Source organism: Sus scrofa, chromosome 15 (assembly GCF_000003025.6).
Source record: "Sus scrofa isolate TJ Tabasco breed Duroc chromosome 15, Sscrofa11.1, whole genome shotgun sequence".
In the NCBI taxonomy this organism is placed as follows: Eukaryota; Metazoa; Chordata; class Mammalia; order Artiodactyla; family Suidae; genus Sus; species Sus scrofa.
In genome coordinates, this window is record NC_010457.5 from 83,483,527 (window position 1) to 83,507,514 (window position 23,988).

The 23,988-nt window shown below is 40.3% G+C and overlaps 1 protein-coding gene across 2 annotated transcripts in view; it reads right to left on the minus strand.

Moving 5' to 3' along the window:
* The window catches only part of PDE11A (phosphodiesterase 11A), a 418,185-nt gene that overhangs the window by 117,445 nt on the left and 276,752 nt on the right, over positions 1 to 23,988 (minus strand). For both annotated transcript variants that reach the window (XM_021076417.1, XM_021076416.1), the window contains exon 10: positions 20,090 to 20,140. In XM_021076417.1, coding sequence (XP_020932076.1) covers positions 20,090 to 20,140 — 51 coding nt within the window. The remainder of the gene's footprint in view (positions 1 to 20,089; positions 20,141 to 23,988) is intronic.

Consider the following 23,988-nt stretch of genomic DNA (forward strand, 5'->3'; position numbering starts at 1 on the left):
TTTCATTGGATTGCATGCAGCATTCAGGGATCTCAGAACATTTGAGACTTTTGTCTTATCCTCAGCTCAGCTCATTTAGAACAAAGGGAAATAGGTGTGGGCATCAGACTATCACTCAGAAAGTCGAAAATGATAGAGGGTGGGTACCATCTAATCTAAAGTCAGAGAGGTTAAATGACTTGCTCAAGGTGAGAGGACCTGCGGGTATCAGAGACAGGGTAAGGAGCTCCTGATTCCCAGTCCAGGGCTCCCAATTTGAGGCAGAATTTATAAACATTCAGGTGCACTGCTCCATCTCTGTCTTAGATCTGACCTACTTTGTAGCATTCTGTCACTCGGCCTTGACCTTGAGGCACTTTAGAGAATGCATTTAACTTCGTGGTCATGTATATATGTCTATACCAAGAAAATTACAGCACATGGAAACATTTTAAATCCATCTAATATACGATAAATACTTGTTTATCCAAGAGAGAATATTCCTTTTTTTTTTTTTTTTTTTTGGTCTTTTTTGCCATTTCTTGGGCTGCTCCCGCGGCATATGGAGGTTCCCAGGCTAGGTGTCTAATTGGAGCTGTAGCTGCCGGTCTACACCAGAGCCACAGCAATGTGGGATCCGAGCTGCGTCTGCAATCTACACCACAGCTCACAGCAACACCAGATCTTTAACCCACTGAGCAAGGCCGGGGATTGAACCCACAACCTCATGGTTCCTAGTCGGATTCGTTAACCACTGAGCCACGACAGGAACTCCAAGAGAGAATATTCTTAAAAACTGAAATTACCACTGGGAGGAAATAGTTTTCCTTTATAATAATGATTCAATTACATGGAAATTTTAGATTGAATCCATTCTATGGAGCCATACAGGAGAAATGCACACTAACTCATCCAAGAAAGAGAGTAGACAGATCGTAAATTTATATTCTAAAACTGAATCAAGTCATATTTCTCATCATGACAGTTACTCTTATAAAGACATACCAGGTGAATAAAGCCCCCTTTCCATCTTGTCTATTCACGTCTTATTAAATACTGAGCTCATTAAGTGGTCTCAGCCTCCCAGCAACAGTATATGGGTAATTCTTGGAAAAGTCATGAACCACCGGGTGAAGGAGAAAAAGCTCCTTGTTCTTATCTAGTGTTGCTGGTTATAAACTATGGGCATAAGACAGCAGTTATTTTTTTATTCTTTTAAAGGCCACAAAGGATAAATGATTACAATAACATTTCAACTACTGACTCCAGGTTTTTACTAGTAAATCCTTATATTGATTTTAAAGGCTGCAAATCTTTAATTCAAATATTTCTGATTGGACCATAAATCCTTAAAATTCAAATCTTTTTCTGAATGAAAGATCTATGAAAATAGGTGATGGATTTCATGGACTGTCAAAGAAAAAAATGTTACATTTCATAGTTTGTCACTGAATAGGATATAAAACACCTGAAGGTAGATTATTTATATTGATAAAATTATTATTTGGCATTGGAAGCTGTTTCCTGGGGAATAAAAATAAAATATCAAAATAGCTTTTTGCCAGAACTAGAAATTTTCTGCTTTCAAATTAGGTGGTGAAAAATTATGTGGATGAATGCCAAAAACTATTTTCTTTGAGTCAAATACAGGGTACGTTATTGCAAGTACAGGCCAGAGTGGACTGGTTTCCCATGAGACACGGTGTATTTTAGCAGCCATCTACCATTGCTGTTGCTGGATATACAGGAGTTCATCTTTTAACTGCTCAGTTGTTGTTGTTGTTATTGTTCTTTTTAACACTTCCTTCCTAGATGTCAACAAACATTAGATTCATATTTCAGTCAGATTAAGGATGTCAAAAATCATTCTCCTTTTTCTGGGTAGTGACTGTGGGATTAAGAGGCTGGTTAGCTTTGTTATTTTCTATGGCTCTAGACATGGTTCTTACTTCAGGCAGTTTTCTCATCAATAAATGTGACATGAAGGGGCTCATAAAGGAATGTGGCCAAATAAAGCAAATCCAATATCACAGCTCCCCAAACAACTAGGAGTTAATGTGCCCCACGGATGGGTCTGGAAAGTCATATTCCTCTAATAAAGATGTCAAAGGATGCTCTCACTAGACAAAATAGAAACTGACACATGTATGTGTATCTATGCCTCTATAAATACATATGTATATATTAACCTGATACTTTAAGCCCACATAAATAAGGACTACAATTATATGATACTAAATATTCTTAAGTTAAAAAGTGCTGTAAAAATTATATTCAGAGATTAAAGTCTCCATATAGTGAAATGGTTCACATAGGAAGTTATAAACATATATCATTATCTCCTTTACATTAATTGTCATTTTCTTTAATGGAAGAAGGGATACCACACATTTAAGAGCAGGTCTTACTGCAAAGAACATTCACAGACAGTTGTTCCAGTCCCAGCTTAATGCTGACTTGAGAGAGTCATTTTATCTCTCTAAGTCGTAGCTCTCCATCAGGCCAGGAAGGGCCAAATCACTAGTCTCAAAGAATTGTTTTGATAGTTAAATTAAGATATGACCTGTAAAGTGCCTGGCACATAGCAGATGCACAAGAAATGATAGTAATAATAATTATTATTACTATTATTTTCATCACATATAACTTGAATAATTTCTGAGGTCCTTGGCTACTTATGACAGTACGGTCACTATTTTACTGTGACTAAGAAACTGCTGCCTGTTATATGCTGCCAACATTACGAACGAAAAAATGACGAAGTCATTGGAAAAGGGAATAGGTCAGATATTCAGAGAACAACCTGGGTAGAAGGGAAGATGCAGGCTCAGAGAGCTCCCTTCTCAGACCCTGAAAACCGGAGTTGAGGTTTCATTTACAACAGTACATAATCTCAGGGGCACATAAGAAACCCTGCCACCTCAGCCCAGTAAAATACAAATCACTGACTACCCGTTTTTATTTTAGGCAGTTAGATAGTTAGTACATCGTTAATTCCTGCACATACTCAGGCTCAATATCACTGTCAATTTCGTTTTATTTCCATCTCCTTTCCCAGATCCCCTGCTCTCTGAACTTCTCTAAAGTAGGATGAATCTTTAGGAGTGTCCCTTCTTTGAAGCAATTGATGCTCAAAACAGGAACACATTTTCTTTTCCAGGTAGAAATACTGACAATAAAAATGGAGCAGCTTTGAAGTATATATATTACTGTAATTAAAGTGACTTGCTCTTTGGAAATTCCTGAGACAGGTCTTTATTGCTACTATTATTTAATGATAAGCACAATAATTAAAGACTTTTCTCAGGATAGTGGCAATGCTAGATCTGGATGTTCCATGGCTTTTCGGATTACAGAACATGGCTATTGGCAGGTGGACGACCTATTTCTTCTTCTCAGTACTAGTCCAAGTATTCCTGGCATGGAAGCTTTGGCGTTTAGCTATGTTTAATTATTGAGAGTGTAGGTCCTTCCGGCATACAGCCTGAAGTGAAGAGAGGCCAGGGCCTCAGCAAGCACTGGGTGTCATCAATCAAAAAATTTACTTTTTCTCTGTCTGGTTTACGGTGATTTCTTTTCAAAGCTTCGATTTGCTCTTTGGTTCCCTAATTGCTTTTATTTCCCATATGGACCGAGTCAATATTAATTTTCTGTCATATAAGAACAACAAAAGAGTGAAAATGGGAAGAGAAAACGCTATTTTCTTGTGTGGCCTGCACAGGATCACCTGAAGGAGAAAAGAGAGGGGCCTGGGGTTGTGTGATAGCCTGCTATTCAAGGCCCAGTCACCTGGACTTCTTCCTTGGCCTTCTCCTTGGTTTTTCTCTGGGGTGGGGTGGGGGTGGGGGATCAGCCCGAAGAGGAGGTAGAACTTTTTAAGGGCAAGATAATCTACAAATCAGATATTGATAAAGTAACTTCAGAGATTTACTTCGCATTTAGAAACCCACCAGGCTTAATTGTTTCCACAGCAAAAAGCCCTAATTTATTTCTCACTGAGGCTCCAGAGTCAGCAGCACTTTCTTTGATCAGGCAGATAAGACTGGGGGCCAAGGTTGTGCTTTCATGCATCCTTACGACACTGCAGATGAAAACTGCCTGCCTGGTGACAGTGCTATTCTTTAACATTTGATTGTTATCAGGGGGGGGAGAGGGGGAATAAAAACATCATGCTTTATAAGCTATTTATAAAATACCACATTTGCCACTGAGAGGCTCCTGTGTTCCAACATCCAGCCTCCCTACTCTTCCACTGCCTCATCTTGATCTTCACAGCTGAAGTCCAACAGGATTGTCCTCCTTTCTAACTGACAGGGGGAGAGCCAATGAAATGTCTTTTCCTGTTGCTGGGTGACTGCGAATATTTTGAAAACATGTCCCAAAATGCAGTGGCTTAAAAGCCTGCCATTGGCTGGTTGGGCATGTTGTGCATGATGATGCATGGCTGGCATGAGTGACAGGTGGGAATAGCTATGCAAATATATCACTGGCCTGATGTTCCACTGGAGAGGAAAACTATTTCAAGGCTGAGTGACAACTGTAACATACCCTGTGGAAGAAAAATAAATCTCCCTGAGTCTACATTTAGGCATCTGAAGAACAGTTACGAGAAAAAAGAAAGGAAAAAACCCTCAAGGTTGTCTTACCCTCAAATACCCTGCTTTTCATGGTCTGATTAGCAGGTCTATCTGTCCTAGGACTATATGTGTATTTCTCCATATCTTTTGTGCTTATGTGTTGATTCATTTTAAAGTCCAAACTTGTTTATTCAGGGAAATAACTCAAACACTGTGGAGGAGGACCTTTAAATTTTTCTTTGTCTCCTCGTCTCCAGCGGCCCCTCCTTCACCTTCCTCCTCTGACCTTCACGTCCAAATATTCAGTGGCCACAGGATGTGGTCAGTGTTAGGTCTAGCACTGGCTGCATTTTATCTCACCCTGTCCACTTAAAATATCTGCATCCTGGTGGGAGGATAAGCAAAGTCTTGTCTAAACAGTTTTGGGATTCTCTTTGCAGCCAGAGAGCTGTTTGGATACAAGTAACTGCTTTTGCTAACACTGGGTTAGCTGTTCACACACAAATCTGCCAAAGAGCCTCTAGGAAAGAATGTCCTTCTACTAAATGAATTCTAATGAGGCCAGAAAGTAGATAGGAATTGAGCTATTTTACTGTAAGTTTCAAATATCAGATATAGGGTTGTTTGATTTTGATCTACTTAATTCTTCAGTGGGTCCTAATTAGTCCTTGAAAAAATGACACTCCAAAAGGAATCTGTGGGTTATTGGTGGATCCAGCTGAAAGGGGCTTTTCTGGTTTCACACCAGAGCCTCCAGTGTTCAAGCACAGTAGAAAGATGCTGCTTTGAAATGACCAGATGAGGCAGTTGTTAATGAGGAGTTCCCAGATCAATTTAATTGGACATCCTAGAAACTAGAGGTATTTGCATAATAAGATCTGGGTGAGTTTGAGAGCCAAATCAGGGTGACCATCAGTGCGATTAGTTAGTGGGAAACAGAAATGCTTTAAGAAAGTAACAGAACATTCTTTTCAATACTGCCATCTAGACAAAGTCTCTTCAGCAGAGACCACTAGTGGGTGTCACCCAGTGTCTACAAATTATGAATTATGAAGCATCTCACCTGTGCCCCCAGGAATCTAAAAAGTTATGCGCATGTAAACCTCATCTGTGAAGGAAGATTGTGATGCTATCTGCCTAGTACCTCTCTCTTTTCTAGGGCAACTTCTGCCACTCCAACCAGGTAAGCACCTGGGAGCTGACGGAGCCTTCAATGACTACGCCCTTGTCACAGCTGATGGGTCCAGGGGTGGACCCCGACTGGACCAACTGGAAAACTTCCCCAATCTTCTCCAAAGTGGAACTTAGGAATAGTTCTTTCTGGAGGGGGTTGCAGAGAAGCTTGGGCCCTGGCAGAGGCCACCGTGACCTCTTTATAAGGAAAGCCCGGCTGCAGTCACTGGGTGCTCAATGCTGCAGTGATATAGTTCTGCCGGTCTGGCTTGAAGGACCACCTGGGTGCTTGCTGCAGCCAGTTCCCAGAGGGATAAGGTGGCTTCAGGTGGCACAATCGGTGGGGCAGATCTCCTTTTTGGTTCCTCCCTTCCTGGGAGGAACTTTGGGCTCATGTGCAGAGGAAGATTTATCTAGGACCTTGCACCCTACGCAATCCTGTCCCCTCATGGGTGAGTTACTGTTCAAGGAGAGAAGGAGCTTTCGTGGGAGAGATGCTGAGCACAGTCTAGTGCACACTGACATATCCCAGACAACAGGATCCAGGGACCTCTGGCTTTTGAGGGGGTTATCAAAATAACCAGCCTTTGCTCTCACATGTAACTCCTCAGAGAAACAGAGGAAAGCTGTTTTCAGGGAGATCATTGATGGTGTGAAAGATATTTCAGGCAGAAGCATACATTTCCTCATGATTTTTTAGGGAGAGAAGGTTGCATGATTTTTCTTATTGGAGCAACAAAGAGAAAGCCTTTCTCTCTCTTCTCCTTCTTTTCTGAATTCTAGGGCTTTCCTCTCGGTGGTGAGGGCAAAAGTGCAAAATATGCTTCCTTAAAATCCACTTAAGGGTTGGATTGGGGTTGTTTGACAAATGCAAGCCTGGTGGTGAGGATGGCCACCTGTTCCTGCAGAAATCATCACAAAGCTTGGTTTTCACAGAACTCTTTGTGTCTCCAGAAAGGCCTGAGATGAATTATAATGCATGTTAGGAAAACAAATCTAGTAGAGACAGGAATGGGATCATTCAGCACTAGAGTTTTTTGGGATTGACTTACTCTTTGGAGGGAAAAAAGTACTTTTAGATCCTACAAACCTATCTCTTGAGGTTGTTTTTCCACAATGCTGATGGTAGAGAAAGAACACTTGATGAGACAGTAGGGCTGGGTTACCTTATGACCTATGTAACCTTAAAAACAAACAAACCAAAACACTCGCAGCAGAGTCGGTTGAAATCTGAACTCATCTATGAAGGAAGTTAACCATGGTTACAGAAGGGCTCATAATCTGACTGCAAGGATAGGGCCAAGCCAGGACCAGAAAAAACCTAAGACAAAAAGAGTTCCATGTTGTTTTGAAGGAGAATATTACAAATTCAGCATGCCTACCTATATATCTCTGTTTCTTTCTTTGTGCACTATAATTAATTGGGCATTTCTCTGTACCTCAGTTTCATCATCTATAAGATATGAAAAATAAAAGTAGGGGTTTTGTGACGATTGATTGAGCTTATTACAGGTAAGGCGCAGAAAACAGACCTAGCACATGGTTAAATGTACATGAAATGTTTGTTGTTTTCCAGGTGACCATCAAACTGTGGGGACCGAGCAGGTACTGAGCAGAAGAGTCCAAAAAATAGGACCTCAGTAGCAAGAAGCTGCCTGACCCATAACTAGGAGGTAGCCACTGATGCCTCCTTTAAAGGCTTCCTTTAACATTCAGTGAAATAAGAGCTATGAAAGAGCTTTGAATCAGCAAGAATGCTGCAGCTATAATAGCACTGCCCTGAGCAAAGAGCAATATTTAGAAGCATATAATGATTGGTATCAGGTTATCCTACAGTAAGCCTAGAAAATGTATTTTAAAGTCCATCCACCTGGAGATGCTTAACAGCAGAATAGTATTTAAGTCTTTTATCCCAGGATAGGTTGAAAAAAGCCTGCCCTTCTGTAAGTTCTCACCAGCCCTTCTCACATTTTCTCCCTTCATGGCTGTATGGATTTGATTATAGTGACTCTAAAGAAGTACATGTAGGTGCTGCTCTGGGCCACCTTCAAGGGCCAACTAGGAGGCCAGCTGCCTGGTCCCCTACCCAGGGGTATGAGGTAAAATCTACTTTGAGCTTGGATCCCTTCCACAATGGTGGTCTTGAAGAAAGAATTCTAGGGTTTTCTCTGTTATAGTGACTAACACATTTTCAATTTTTATTAAAATTCTTGTTTCCACCCTAATTCCTTGAAGTCCCAACCAAACGTTTGAGGGCCTGAATGGAAACATCAGCCTGTATTACTTGACTGTCTTAGAATAGCCTCTGTGGCTCTTCTTGTTCATGATGCTGAGTTTAATGTCTTGGTTTTATGTATATGAGAGTCTAATGCAAAGATAGCAAAGTCTGCACAGATATGGTGTCACTGGCTATGGATGTTCTGATGCCTGGCTAAGGTAGTGTCCATGAACTGCTTCTAGGGAAACAATAAACAGAAGTAGAATCACTATCCCATCAACGAGCAGCATTCCTCAGAAGAAGAAGAGTACAGGATAGCCCCACTAGCTCGGGTAATGAAAGGACTGTGTTTGAAGGGATAGAGCACAACCCACAGATGGCTGGGTTCAAATCGTGTTACATGCATGCCACAATATGCCCAACAATAAAAAAATTAATGGAGCACTTGACCGGCTGACCTCCGGACACCCAGCACAGCACCTCACCATCCACATTACCTCCCCACCAACTCCCAGCCCCTCCACAGGGCCTCTCCCACCACCGACTGGCTGGCTCACTGGGATACAACAGGATGGCTTGGACCAGGCTTTGTTGATAAGGCTGAACTGGAGGGAGATTTTCCCAGCCCTTCTGCCTCTTGCCTGGGCAAATGAATAAGCTGCTGGTGTCACTAACAGATTCCAGGTCAGGCACACACACAAACATTATTATATCCTGAAATTACTTTTAAATTACGGTCTTTCGGCTTTTTACAATTTTCCTAGAAATGTGGCTCAGCAAATCCTTACGTGGAGCAAGGATGGCACCCAGTGGCCAAAGTGTTTCATCTCAGATCCTGTTTTTGCAAAGATTTTCTGTTGCTTTTCTCTTTGGAAACAATGACTGGCCACAAGATCTTTTTCTAAAACTGAAGCTGAAGCTCCAAGTTACCTGAATATCCCTTTCAGTTAAAGTGCACAATGCATAAGCACACGTGTGCACACACATGCACACACACACACACACACACACACACACACACTCTGAGGCAGTATAAAGAGATTAATTCAGAATAATAACTTCTAAAAATCCTCAAAGAGTTACCTTAAGTGTCTTCTGTTAAATTCATCACATTGCAGATATGCAGATTACTATCCATAATGTCCCTGATATCATACATCACACTAGGAAATATGATCTAAACATAAACCTGGTCTCACATTCTTCACAGTATATCTTCCCCCAAATTGTCTCCAGTTCATGAGTTCTCATGCCTTAAACATAAGACTTTATCTCCTGACAAGTGCTTTATCATTAAACTGATGTTTGCAATCTCATATCCTTGTTATCTTTCTTACAAGGTACTTGGCAGGCCTGGAGAGCACGGGATAATAAAGTGAGACTGCTCTTTTTCCTTTGAGCTTTCCAGATGTCGAGAGATTTCTATACAGCTAGATAGCCAATCAGACAGTAAGGAAGACAAGCAAGATGTCAGAATAATGGATCATATACCCTCTTGCTAAGAATGATGCAATATCTTCATAATATTTGCTGTTCCCAATTTCCTCAGGTTTCTAAGCAGTCTGAAACCCCAGGGCAAGAAGTCACACGGATGGCACAACCACAGTACAAAAAGAAGCTTCTAATAAAACAGTTAATAATAAAAATATATTGATTGCCCCCCCAAAACCATGAAATGTCTCTTTTTAAATGTCTATGTTAAGTGTAGCCTCAGATTCTGTTTTTCTCAGACATCATCACCATTTATCCTTATCTGGTCTCCTACCTGTCAAAATGCCATGAAGGTTCCAAGATAACAGTTAAATCAAAAGAAGTGACTTTGGGATAAAATTCCATGATAATTGCTTACAATTTTCTACTCAGGCACTGGAAGAGAAGCACTGTCCTCAAAGTCAAAACAAAACACTGGAGAGGAAAAATCAAAGCCAAATACATGCATTGGTCTTACCAGAGCTTTGGTTCTTACTACCTTATATGTAAAATGAAGCTGTAATAACCCTGACTTTGCCAAGAGGGCATGAGGTACCAGTGAGATAATGGGTATGACAAGGTTTTTATACACTGCTAAGTCATTATTTAAGACATTACTACTTAAACATTTATAGGTAGCACCAGCATATAGTTTTTACTGATGAGATTGAGACTCTTGTCTTACCTAAGCTAATCATGAGTATTATTGTATTATACTACCCTTCAAATGTTACAGAGCTATGGTGGGCTTTGGAAATCACTTCTAACATGCCATTGAATCTTCCAAACACCCCAATTTTTTTTTTCTAAATTTTTTTTTGCTTTTTTAGGGCCACACCCATGGCATGCAGAAGTTCCCAGGCTAGGGGTCGAATCAGAACTACAACTTCCAGCCTACACCACAGCCACAGTAACGCCAGATCTGAGCCATGTCTGAGACCCACATCACAGCTCACAGCAACGATGGATCCCCGACCAACTGAGCTAGGCCAGGGATCGAATCTACACCCTCATGGATACTAGTCTGATTCATTTCTGCTGTGCCACAATGGGAACTCAACAAATTTTTAAACACAGCTTAAAATTTTAAACATAGCTTAAATCGAAACACAGCTTTGGGTAAATTATAAGGAGCCCAAGATGTTCTGTCAACTTTATGTTGCTTTGTGTTTTATTTTCTCCTTTCCTCCTAGTGGTAAATTTTATAGGCTTGTAAAATTACAGCGTTTTATAGCTGGATATGGCTTTGTTTTTCAGATGAGGAAACCCGAGTGTTAGACATTTTAAATGAACTAAGAGGTCTGATGGCTGCTTTGTCTGTTTACATGTTTGCTCTTTCTTGTCTAACTGTGCCTGTGGCCTTACAAAGACTGCCTTAAAAGGGGCAGCTCTTGGGACAACATTGTAAATCAACTATATTTTAATTTAAAACATTTAAAAATACATTTTTAAAAAGGGCAGCTCTGCGTGCAGAAAACCCTTAGATCGGACACTCTCTCCTAACTTCATAGTTTAGATGGTGACTAAGAACCAACAATCATGATTTGGACACACTTTTAAAAATATTTTGAATAGATTCATTTTAATCTGAGAGAAAAACATACTGAATTACCAAAGCAGTACATAATTTCAAAATTAGGTAGAAGGAGCTGTGTCTTGTGGTGAAGTGGGTTAGGGATCTGGCATTGACACTGGGTCACTGCTGTGGCTCGGTTTCCACCCCTGGCCTGGGAACTTCACAGGTGCTATTTAAAAAAAAAAAAAAAAAAAGGTAGAGGGGACAGAACATGGGACCATACAAATAAAAAGAATCAGATAGAAATCTTTAGATTCAAGAAAATATATAACAGTTAAAAAAATTAAGTCAGCAGGGTAGTAGGACACATGAGTGAAGAATTTCATTTATCATTAAAGAAACTGCTGGGTGTTCCCATTGAGGTGCAGCAGAAACGAACCTGACTAGTATCCATGAAGATGTGGGTTTGCTCTCTGGCCTCGCTCATTGGGTTGGGGATCTGCTGTTGCTATGGCTGTGGTGTAGGTTGCAGATGTAGCTCCAATTCAACCCCTAGCCTGGAAACTTCCACATACCATGGGTGCGACCCTAAAAAGCCGAAAAAAAAAAAAAAAGAAGCTGCTGAACCAATTAAGAATTAATGGCAAGAGGCGTTTGCCCTGCTGTGGAGTAGGGAAGGACAGGCCTTATCTTTACTGAATACTCCAAGAGAACATCTTAAACAAAGATCCCTTTATTTTCAGGTAGTTTATGCCTTATAGTAAACACAGGAAACTAACAATCAAGAACTTAAAACAAGGGGATTTGCAGGAGACAGGATTTGCAGACACTCTCATTGTCATAGATCCTGCTTCAAAATTCTACTCACTTCTACCAACAAAACTGCAAACAGTGCAATGAATTTGGTCACTTGGTAAAAATTTCTCCAGCCCCCAGCAGCAAGGCATGGCTTTAGGGGATTGAAGGGTTACAAAAATGAATTAGACAGAGGTTCTCCCCTAAAAATGCTCTTAGTTTAACCAGATGATTAGACAGGTACACAAAGATTTATATCACAAGGCTGCCATCGATAAGTACAATGAAAGAGTGCCTGAAGGACAGTTAGAAACGACCTCATGAGAGGGGGAGCGATTGAGCAGGATCAGATAGATTGTTAGGACTTTAAATTATGCAGAGACAGGAAGAGGGATGGGAACAAAGACAGGGAAGGGCAGAGTGTGGACAGAAAATATCAAATAGAACTTGTGCGAAGGGTGGGTGAGTGGGCACGTGAGAAACAAGCTGAAAAAGTGAACTAGAGGTTAGAACTCAGAGTACTTTTAATGTCCATTGAAAGAACTGGAAATGATGGACTCTAAAGATTTATACAGAAGATGCTAAGGTTTGTGAGAAGGAAACTGGCACCAACAGAAGAACACTGTTAAATCTGGCAGCTGTGCACAGGATGGATGGAGGATTGGAGGAGGCAGGGGGCCAGAAAGGAGAGCACTGAGCAGCCACAGTCTGCGTGAGAGAAAAGGAAGATCTGAACTATGGTGACTGGGAGGATGAGAGCCGTTCCGAGGTCAGAGTGGCAGCGACAGTGCGTGGGAGTGGGGGTTGTGAGGACTCAGAGATAGCTGCACAATCACATCCACAGTGTGCATCTGGAGGAGGGTGAAGGGAGCATGACGGTCAGGAGTTCATAGCTTCCATGTAAACTGAAGAGAGAGCAGAGAGCAAACCAACCACGTGGTGGCTAACCCACATATCACTGAGATGAGGGGCCATCGGTTCATTTCCGGTTCCATCTCTGTAGTTGCAGGCAGCTCTAACTAAACGACACCTAGAAGGAAGGGAGAGATCCAGGCCCAGATGACCTAGTGTTCTGGAAGGTTCTCACGCCTTTGGCCTTTACAGTTCCCTTCACCATTCAGGGGTCAGGGCTCTAACTGGGCACATAATCCCCCTCCTCTCCTGTTTTCCCTGCACCTTCCGGAATTCACTGCTCTGAAACCAAAACTGAACAGCCTTGCTCCCTCAGGCAGACACCCTGGGCCTTCCAGTGCGAAATGCAGAGAACCCACTGTGTTAATGGGTGCAAGCAAGAACTTGGGAGACTCTCCTCCCAGGGAAAGCAGAAGTTCATAGTGCCCTTGGGGAGACAGCATCCCTGTTTTGTTTTCAAATAGAAAGAAGTGACAAATAGTGGCTATTTAAGTTGATCTGAGTGGAGGTCAGGGTTACCACAGGCTGCATTTGGCCAGGTGGGTCCTTGAAGAGCCCTCCACTCACAGCTCTTCATAGCTGAGCAGCAGCGAAGGCCAGCCTGGACTTGCAGCCCTGGTTCCCCTCCTCCCACCCCAGGGTATTTTCAACATGCAAGAATGACAAAGTACAACCATCTTTCTTCTGATGTGGCATTTGATTAAGACACAATTCATAAAGAGAACCCCATATGAACATGCGGACACTTGAACACAAAGCACCCCGCATATTTATGGGCTTGTCCTAAGCAGCGCAGGCCGCCCGGCTCAGTCTGCTGCCTTAGGAGCAGAAGATGCCCTTTAGGATGCTGATTCAGCTCTTTACCCTGCAGTCAATTTCCTGCTGAAGGTTCAATAACTTTCCCTGAGGATAAAAAAACCTCAGATATTAAACTCGGCATAAATACTACTTAAAGTCAAAACAACCCCCTCAACTTCAGAGAGGGGGGGACCAGAGAGGAGACAGGATAGGTTAGGTGTAAGATGATACCCAAATTCCATTTATAATGCTGTGAGGTCATCTTTTAAACAATCTTAGAGATAAGCTGGAGTGAACTGGAAAACCATTGCTGTGAGTTTCCAAAGGTAGCATTTTGGGAAGGCTGTGCACATGGAGGTTCCCAGGCTAGGGGGTCTAATCGGAGTTGTAGCCACCGGCCTGCACCACAGCCATAGCACTGCAGGATTCGAGCCTCCTCTGTGACCTACATCACAGCTCATGGCAACGCTGTATCCTTAACCCACCGAGCAAGGCCAGGGATCGAACCTGAAACTTCATTGTTCCTAGTCTGATTCATTAACCACTGAGCCACAATGGGAACTCTCTTAATTTTTTTTTAAAGCCTAGTATGAGACATCCATTGCTCAGCCTGCCCCTGCCATCCATCACACAAGAGGAGGCTGTAAGATCGTATTTTTGATGTAGCCATTAGTATTTCCATATGTAAAGGAAGGGAGTACCTATTCCTTGGTATTTTATTTACTTTACCAGGATATTAATTTGTTAGGCAATAACATTGAAAACTTGAAATATGCAAGAGGTAGTCCAAACCCAAATACCCAACATGAGTTATTTGGGTTTAATTACTGAGGCAGTAAAATAGTGCTGTAAATGAGTTCATCTCTGATTGCAGCCATAACCTTTGCAGTTTGGAATTAAAAGAAGGATGATAGAAAGTGGCAATATAACATGAGGATGTCCATGAGCTGATTTTAATTGGTAAACTGGCATATATGGTGATAACTGCTTGGTCTGTCCACTGCATTGGAATCCTAGGAAAGTGCATAAAATTACAGGAGCATATAATTGGTGTACTAAACTCATTTTCTTATGTTATCACAGCTGGCATCTTCAGGTTATTAAAAGCCTTTAAACCAGTCATCTTCAAAGAGATCTAATTGTCAATATGGTCTTTATACATCATTCCTGTTAGCACAGAGCAGAAGAGATGTAAACAGGCACTAAAATCTGCACAAATTTTCCAGGCATACCTTTCTTGAACTTTCAAGTTCAAGGAAGATCAGTAAATGTCAGTGAGGAAAAAAACCATTCTTTAGTTCCTGGTTTCCTCATTCAATGCACAGGGCAACCAACCCATAAAGGGTAAATTATTAACATTATAACCTGAATCAGAGAAATGAATTAAAAAGTTAATTCATTAGCCTGAGGAAGTTCTGTGATCTTTCTATGTAGAGGTGGCCCTATAACAAAGACTGTTTCCCAAGGTATAAATGATATATCAGAATAACAAAAAATAGGCTTAGGTTCTTACACTCTTGGATGAGCAATCAAATGTTCTCTCACCTACTTATTCTGGTTAGACAAACCAGGGACACTCCTAGAAAAGTTTTCACTCTCTAACCACCATTAACCCACCCACTACCACACACCCCTCAAGGAGATTTTTCCCCAATGGGAGAAATAGAATTAATAGAACAAAACAAAACAAAACCAGAAACACCCTCTCCCTCTCTTATGGCATTCTAGAATGGGAAAAGAAATCCTCAAACAGGGAGGAGTGTGAAATAGGAAGACACGATATAAGGAAAGGTAATGTGGTACCAGCCTAGCATTAGTGACTATTGAAGAGTCACTAGAGGTTTATCATATATATGAAACCTGTGTTCCTTTAGGCCATACCACCTAGGAGTACAAAGAGTAGTGAACTGAACGTGATCAATGACATATCATACTCTCCAGTATTTGGAGTCTCCATCTCTCCTACTTATTTCTGGCAGTACTCAAAGCTTTTGTTCTTAAAATGTGATCACTTAGCCTGCAGTGAGTCCTTCAGCCTCTACTGGTCATATTGGTAGGACGGTACCTTGCCTTTGGTCCATATTAATGCTTCCTCCATTGGGCTGCTGCTTCCTGTTGTGTGCTATGGACACTCTGGAAGCCCTGTGCTCTTGTTGGGGGCACTTAATGCACTGAAACCATACTAAGTCCAGGCCTTTTGTGTTCACTTTTTTTTTTTTTCTTTTGCTAAGAATACAAATCCAGGGGAGGCTGGTGTAAGAAACAAATCCAAGAGACAAACTCCATGCTGAACTTGGAATCACTGAGTCACTGAGGGCCATGGCCTCAACTCGCAAGAAGAATTCTTGACTCAGAAGGCCTCTTAGTCTCTTACTGGTCTTCTAGGCATGGCTGAATCCCAGGTGTGGTACAGCTGAGGCTGCAAGTGGAATCTGACCTGTATATATTTATTTGACCTCCAGATTCTTTCCACACTAGATGATGAATTCATTCCCCACCCTCTCCCCCAAATTCTGGCTTAGACTCAGAATCACTGATCACTAGCTTGATCCCAGCTGGGTATAATCCAACACACTGAGACTCAGCCATTCTTTAACTCATGGATAACTCTGATTGCACATTTCAAATCTCTTTTTTCTCTCCCTCCCACTCTTTCTAAATATGTATTAGCTACAGTGTTAGGAGACTGTCACTGCACTTCTCTAGTGTGAAATTTCAGTAAATACTTTTTTCTATGTGCAGGATTATTTTAAGCCCACTATTTTTTAATGTTATTGCTGCAATTATAAGACATCAGCTACCAATTATGATAATGTTTTATTTACTTTATATATCAAGAAAAAAAGCCATTAGGTTAAAATTATCTACTATATCTCAATTACATTGTAATAAGATATTCACTAATATCTTACAGGATAAAATCTGGAATAAATCAGTTTAGTTAATAATCTTGGTAATTTTAAGATGAAATAACCCTTTGTTCTCAAATTTAAATACTTCATATTTTTAGTATGTTTGTGAGCTTAAAATAGAAAAGCATAGCAAATTCCAAGACAATGGCGTTTTCCTTACTCTAAGCAAAGAATTAAGCCTGAACATAGGGCATCTTTTAGAGAGTAGATAGCTATTGATTTTGGCTGCTATAGCACTGGACATACCCCATCATGTTCTTACAATCATATATGGTCTATTAAGAGCTTTGCTGCCTTTCTTCCTGCCTGCCCTTCCCTCTTTTAGCAATTAAAACAATTATAAAACAGTAAAAATATAAAATATGAAACAGTAAAATAGTATGGAAAATTATTTCCATAAACAGAATTTCTAGTAACTAAATTGGATAAAAATTTTAAAGTTTAAAATATTTTTGAGGGAAATATTTATAAAATATACATAAAGTATAAAAATAATTATAATTATGACATTTTTCACAGAACTAGAACAAACAATCCAAAAATTTATATGGAACCACGAAAGACCCAGAATTGCCAAAGCAATTCCAAGGAACAAAAACCAAGCAGGAGGCATAACTCTCCCCGACCTCAAGCAATATTACAAAGCCACAGTCATCAAGACAGTGTGGTATTGGTACCAAAAGAGACATACAGACCAATGGAACAGAATAGAGAACACAGAAATAAAACCAGACACCTATGGTCAATTAATCTTTGACAAAGGAGGCAAGAACACAGAATGGGAAAGACAGTCTTTTCAGCAAGTATTGCTGGGAAACCTGGACAGCTGCATGCAAATCAGTGAAACTGGAACACACCCTCACACCATGCACAAAAATAAATTCAAAATGGCTGAAAGACTTAAATATAAGACAAGACACCATCAAACTCCTGGAAGAGAACATAGGCAAAACATTCCCTGACATCAACCTTACAAATGTTTTTTCAGGTCAGTCTCCCAAAGCAACAGAAATAAAAATAAAAATAAACCAATGGGACCTAATCAAACTGGTAAACTTTTGCACAACAAAGGAAACCAAAAAGAAAAAGACAACTTACAGAATGGGAGAAAATAGTTTCAAATGATGCAACCGACAACGGCTTAATCTCTAAAATAAACAAACAATTTATATAACTCAACAGCAAAAAAAACCCCAACCCAATTGAAAAATGGGCAAAAGACCTGAATAGACATTTCTCCAAAGAAGATATACCGATGGCCAACAAGCACATGAAAAAATGCTCAAATCCCTGATTATTAGAGAAATGCAAATCAAAACTACCACGAGATACCACCTCACACCAGTCAGAATGGCCATCATTAATAAGTCCACAAAGAACAAATGCTGGAGGGGGTGTGGAGAAAAGGGAACCCTCCTGCACTATTGGTGGCAATGTAAGCTGGTACAACCACTATGGATGTACCTTAGAAAACTATACATAAAATTACCATATGACCCAGCAATCCCAGTCTTGGGCATATAGCCGGACATGCACTCCCATGTTCATTGAAGCACTAGTCACAATAGCCAAGACATGGAAACAACCTAAATGTCCATTGACAGATGATTGGATTAGGAAGATGTGGTATAAATACACAATGGAATACTACTCAGCCATAAAAAAGAACAAAAGAATGCCATTTGTAGCAACATGGATGGAACTAGAGACTCATCCTGAGTGAAGTAAGTCAGAAAGAGAAAGACAAATACCAAATGATATCACTTATATCTGATATAATATATGGCACAAATGAACCTTTCCACAGAAAAGAAAATCATGGACTTGGAGAACAGATATGTGGTTGTCAAGGGGGAGGGGGAGGGAGTGGGATGGATTGGGAGCTTGGCGTTAATAGATGCAGACTATTGCCTTTGGAATGGATTAGCAATAAGGTCCTGCTATGTACCACTGGGAACTATATCTAGTCACTTATGATAGAGCCTGATAATGTGAGAAAAAAGAATGTATACATGTATGTGTAATTGGGTCACCATGCTGTACAGTAGAAAATTGACAGAACACTGTAAACCAGCTATAATGGAAAAAAATAAAAGTCACTACGTAAAAAAAGAAAAAAATTATAATCATATTTTAAACTTTTTTTTTTTTTTCCCTGTGCTTGCAGCATGCAAAAGTTTCTGGGCCAGGGATGGAACCTGAGCCACAGCAGTGATCTGAGCCACAGCAGTGACAATGCTGGATCCTTAAACCACTAAGCCATGAGGGAACTCCTAACACTTTCTTAGTGAATAATTGTTTTGAGTTATAGAAAACTAATGCTTTTTGTTTTCATTTAGTCATTCATTCAATCATCCATACCTTCAACAAGTACATATTGAGTGCTACTATGTTCTATGAACGTTGAAAGGCAGTAGAGTTAGAGCAGTGAACAAAAAGTGCCGCCATTATGGGGCTCAAATTCTAGCTGATACGTAGAATGTTTCTCTACAACAAATGGGCCCTGACTGCTGTGGTTTGGATTGTACTATATCCTTCCTCTGTTGTCAGCTGTCACCTCCAGCTGGCACTGTAGCTCTCATTCTGATCTGGGTCATTGGGCAGGTTTTTTCCTAAACATCTCTCCAAGCGAATAAGAAACCATTTCCCTGGATGGAGCCCAAGCAGCTCATCCCATGCCTGCTGAAGATGTGCTGCTCCCAGCCCTTTCTAGCAGTTTTCTCATCCATACTCTGAGTTTGGGCTTTTCCTCTGCATCTTTTTTTTTAAGTAGGTTGACCCCTCTGATTCCATCATCTCTCTGGGCCATTTTTCTTGTGAAGATGAAATGCATATACATGCAAACTCTCAGAGAGGAGCCATCATCAAGTGTTATTACATACAAATATGACAATACAAAACATTATTTTTCTTATGACTGTGTAACTTGCCTTATAATTCTCTGAACCTCTACAAATACTTAGACAACAAAACTTTCAAGAGGAAGGAAAATCAGGTTTCTCACACTTCCTGGTTTTGACTATGGCCACTCAGAATTGCAAGGAAGGGAGCAAGAATTCTGAGCTGCATTGAAGGGAAGGGTGGTAACTAAGGGCAAAAAGAATGTCAGAGATAGAAGGGGGGTCAGGCTAGGTGGCAGTGAAGCGTGGTGCTTGAGAACTCCACTTCTGGGTCCAGACTGCCTGGCTATACCCCTTACAATCGTTTGACCTTGGCCTGTCTATTCAACATCTTTTTGCCTCAGTCTACTCATCTGTAAAACAGTATGTACTTACAGGAGTATGAGACACAAATGAATGAATACGATAAAATGCTTTGATTGTACCTGGACTATAGTGAGCATTTGGTAAATGGTAACTACTATTATCCTAAACGCCTCACTTATTTTTACAGATGAAGATGCAGGCCCTAAGATTTTAAGGCAACAGAAAGTTAGATAAGATCAAAGCCAAAAGCAGGCATTCTGATTCTGACCATATTACACAAGTTGATTTCTGATATCCTGCTCCCTTAACAAATGGAAAAAAAGAAATACTGAATCATTTAAATGATAATGATGGGGCTACTCAGCTACATAAAAGTCCCTCTAAAACTGAAATATGCAAACATGCCTTCTTTCCCCAGTTGTAATCGCTCAACACCCAGTGGGCAGGACTAATTCTAGAGGCAACTCACAAAGAGTTTGAAAGCCTGGGAAGTTTAACTTTATGTACTATTAGGGCACTATTTGCTTCCTTACCTTAAACTTGTCAACTTCAGCTTTTGAACATGTTGCATGATAAGACAGCACCTGGTTCAGAAAAAAAGGAAAAAAATTTTATCAACTAGACATGCCTCAATTTTCTGGTGTTCTCTTGGCTTAAAAATAGACTTTGCTCATGCATATCACCTTGACATAATAGTAGATGCCAGTGTACATCGAGGTGTTTCCAGTAACGGTCTGTAACACAAACTGCCATCTGTGCAACTATGGTAGAATCTATTATAATGAGGAGTGGAACTACAGCCCATGTTAAAGGCTTAGTATTTTATATTAGGATGTTCTTATAAGCAGTTATTTTATCAAAGGAACATGATGTGGCTCAAGTCTACAGTTCCCAAAGATGTGACTATCTGTCCTGTGAAATGCTTTGGAACACATACTTTTAAAAAAAGTTTTCATGTTTATTTATTAGCTATAATTTATAAACACAATTATTTAAAATTTCCCTTTTGTACGTGGTGTTTTATCTTTTTGCATTCCCCCTCCTTAAAAATTTTTTTATTATGTTTGATTTACAGCATTCTGTCAATTTCTGCTGTACAGCAAAGTGACCCAGTCACACATACATATATACATTCTTTTTCTTACATTATCCTCCATTATGTTCCATCACAAGTGATTAAATATATAGTTCCCTGGAAACATAGAGAAATTAAAAGGTGAAATGTGCGTGTGTGTGTGTGTGTGTGTGTGTGTGTGCGCATCGCGCACTGTGGCAGACACTGAAGATTGCTGACTTACTTCCACGTCTGGTCTATTCCCACTTGCCTTCTTTTATTATACGGGAAAGATCATATTGTTATGCCCAACCACCTGCAATGCTTTTGGTAAAAGGATTATATTTCCCTGTTCTATTGACATCAGCCTTAGTATATGACTTGTTTTGGACAATGGAATATGAAGGGAAGTGATAATGGCACTTTTTCTTTTTTTTGGTTTTCTCAAACATCTTAAAATATTTTTATTGGGGTATGGTTGATTTATAATGTTGTATTAGCTTCAGGTTTACAGCAAAGTGAATCAGTTACACACAAACCCAATATTTTTTCCACAGAGGTTACTATAGAACATTGAGTAGACCTCCCTGTGCTCTACAGTAGGATCCTGTTAGTCATCTATTCTATATATAGTCGTGCTCATGTGCCAATCCCATCCTCCCAGTTTATGCCTTCTCCCCATGGTTTCCCCTTTAATAACCCTGTTTGATTTTGAAATCTGTGAGTTTGTTTCTGTTTTATAAACAAGTTCTTTTGTATCATTTTTATTAGATTCCACATTAGTGATACCATATGATATGTCTTTGTCGATCTTATTTAACTTAAGATAATCTCTAAATCCATCCATGTTGCTGTAAATGGCATTATTTCATTCTTTTTAATGGCTGAGTAACATTCCATTGTATATATGTACCACTTCCTCTTTATCCCTTCATTTGTGGATGGACATTTAGGTTGCTTCCATGTCTTGGCTACTGCAAATAGTGCTGCAATGAACACTGGGGTACATGTATCTTTTGCTTTGTTTTGTTTTGCTTCTTAGGGCCATGCCTGCAGTATATGGTTCTCAGGCTAGGGGTCGAATTGGAACTGCAGCTGCTGGCCTACACCACAGCCACAGCAATGCCAGATCCAAGCCATGTCTGGAACCTATACCATAGATCATGGCACCGCCGGATCCTTAACCCACTGAGTGGGGGTCATAGATCGAAGCTGTGTCTTCATGGATCTAGCTGGGTTCATTACCACTGAGCACCAGTGGGAATTCCTGCATGTATCTTTTGAATTATGGTTTTCTCCAAAAATAATGCCAAGGAGTGGGATTGCTAGGCCACATGGTAGTTTTATATTTAATGGAGGTTTTTAAGGAAACTCCATACTGTTCTCCTTAGTGGTTGTCCAATGTTCATTCTCACCAACAGTATAGGAGGGTTTCCTTTCTCCAAACTTTCTCCAGCATTTATTGTTGTAGACTTTCTGATTATGGCCATTCTGACTGGTGTGAGGCGATACTTCACTGTAGTAGTTTTGATTTGCATTTTGCTAATAATTAGTGATGTTGAGCATCTTTTCATACAATGAAAAGTCTATTGTCTGTCTTTGGAGAAATGTCTATTTAGATCTTCTGATCATTTTTTGATTGCGCTGTTTGTTGTTGTGTTATAGAGTTGCATGTGATGTCTGGGTATTTTAGAGATTAATCCCTTGTTGGTTGCTTTGTTTGCAAAGATTTTCTCCCATTCTACGGGCAGTGATTTTTTTTTTAATAGTTTCCTTTGCTGTACAGAAGCTTTTAAGTTTAATTAGCTCCCATTCGTTTATTTTTGTTTTTATTTCCATTACTCTAGGAGGTGGATCCAAAAAAGATATTCCTACAATTACGTCAGAGAGTGTTTTGCCTATGTTTTACACCAGGAATTTTATAGTACTTGGCCTTATGCTTAGGTCTTTAATCCATTTTGAGTTTATTTTTGTGTACTGTGTTAGAGAGTGTTCTAATGTCATTCTTTTAAATGCAGCTGACCAGTTCTCCAAACACCACTTACTGAAAAGACTATCTTTTCTCCATTGTATATTCTTGCCTCCTTTGTCATCGATTAGTTGACAATAGTTGTGTAGGTTTATCTCTGGGCTTTCTATCCTGTTCCACTAATATATACTTATTTTCTGTACTAATACCATATTGTTTTCTTTCTTTCTTTCTTTTTTCTCTTCTTGGCTGTACCTGCAGAATGCAAAAGCTCCTGGGCCAGGGATTGAACCTGTACCGCAGTAGCAACCCAAGCCACAGCATTGACAATGCCAGATCCTTAATCTGCTGGGCCACCAGGGTCCCACATACTGTTTTGATTACTGTAGCTTTGTAGTGCAGTCTGAAGTCTGGGAGGATGATGCCACTTTTGAACAGTCTCTAAGAGACTTCATGTAGTTCTGCTTTCTCTCCCTCATAGGAAGTGGATGGCTCTGGGAGAGCTGCTCTCTTAGCCTGGTCCCCAAATGAAGAAGAAGGTTTGAGCAGAGCCACACCATCATACTTCTGATGATGTGTCACATGAGCAAGAAATCAATCTCTGTGTTTTATCATCAAATAATAACCTATTGATACAAAGGCTTAAAACTCAAAAACCCTATTTGCAGGCACCATGCAACTAGGTAACACTCCTCTGATCAATGACATCTATGTAGGAGTGTTGGGGCTGCCTCCATCTTTTCCTTGTATTTACTGGAAAAGAGCTATGAGGTCTACCGGTGTAGCAAATTCTGGTATCTATGAAGTGATGGACATAGGTATGAATGACAGCTTGTTATGGATTGTAGGGCAGAAAGGAAAAGAGAAATGAGGCTAGCCCTGGACTTCCCTGCTTCAGACTTTGTTTTTTGTGGAACAAATAAACTCGCATTTGCTTAAGTCAGTATTGGATATTATAAGGCATATGTACCTACTTATACACACACAAACATAATGTATATATTACATACATACTACCAGTCCCATCCTTAATCTATACAAATCTCAAATAAATAAATCTGAGAAAGGCTAAATCCCTCTTCAACTACCAGCTTTAGAGAATCTCAGTGCTATTTATATCTGAAAAGTAAAGTAACACATTTTATTTGGTTAAACTCAGTGTTTCCCAAATGCAGAACTGCCTTTTAGGTGGTACATTAATCTAGAAACATTCCAGCCCAATAACCTATGGACCAAGGACTTTGAGAAACACTGACCCAAGGTATGCATCGGTGTGATAGAAGCAGGGCCACTATGGAGGCAGTGTCTTATGGTGACTGGAGTACAGCTTCTAGAGGCAGACTGCCCAGGCTCCATTGCTTCCCAGTCATGGGAGTTTAGGCCAGCATCTTCATCTCTTTGGGCCTCAT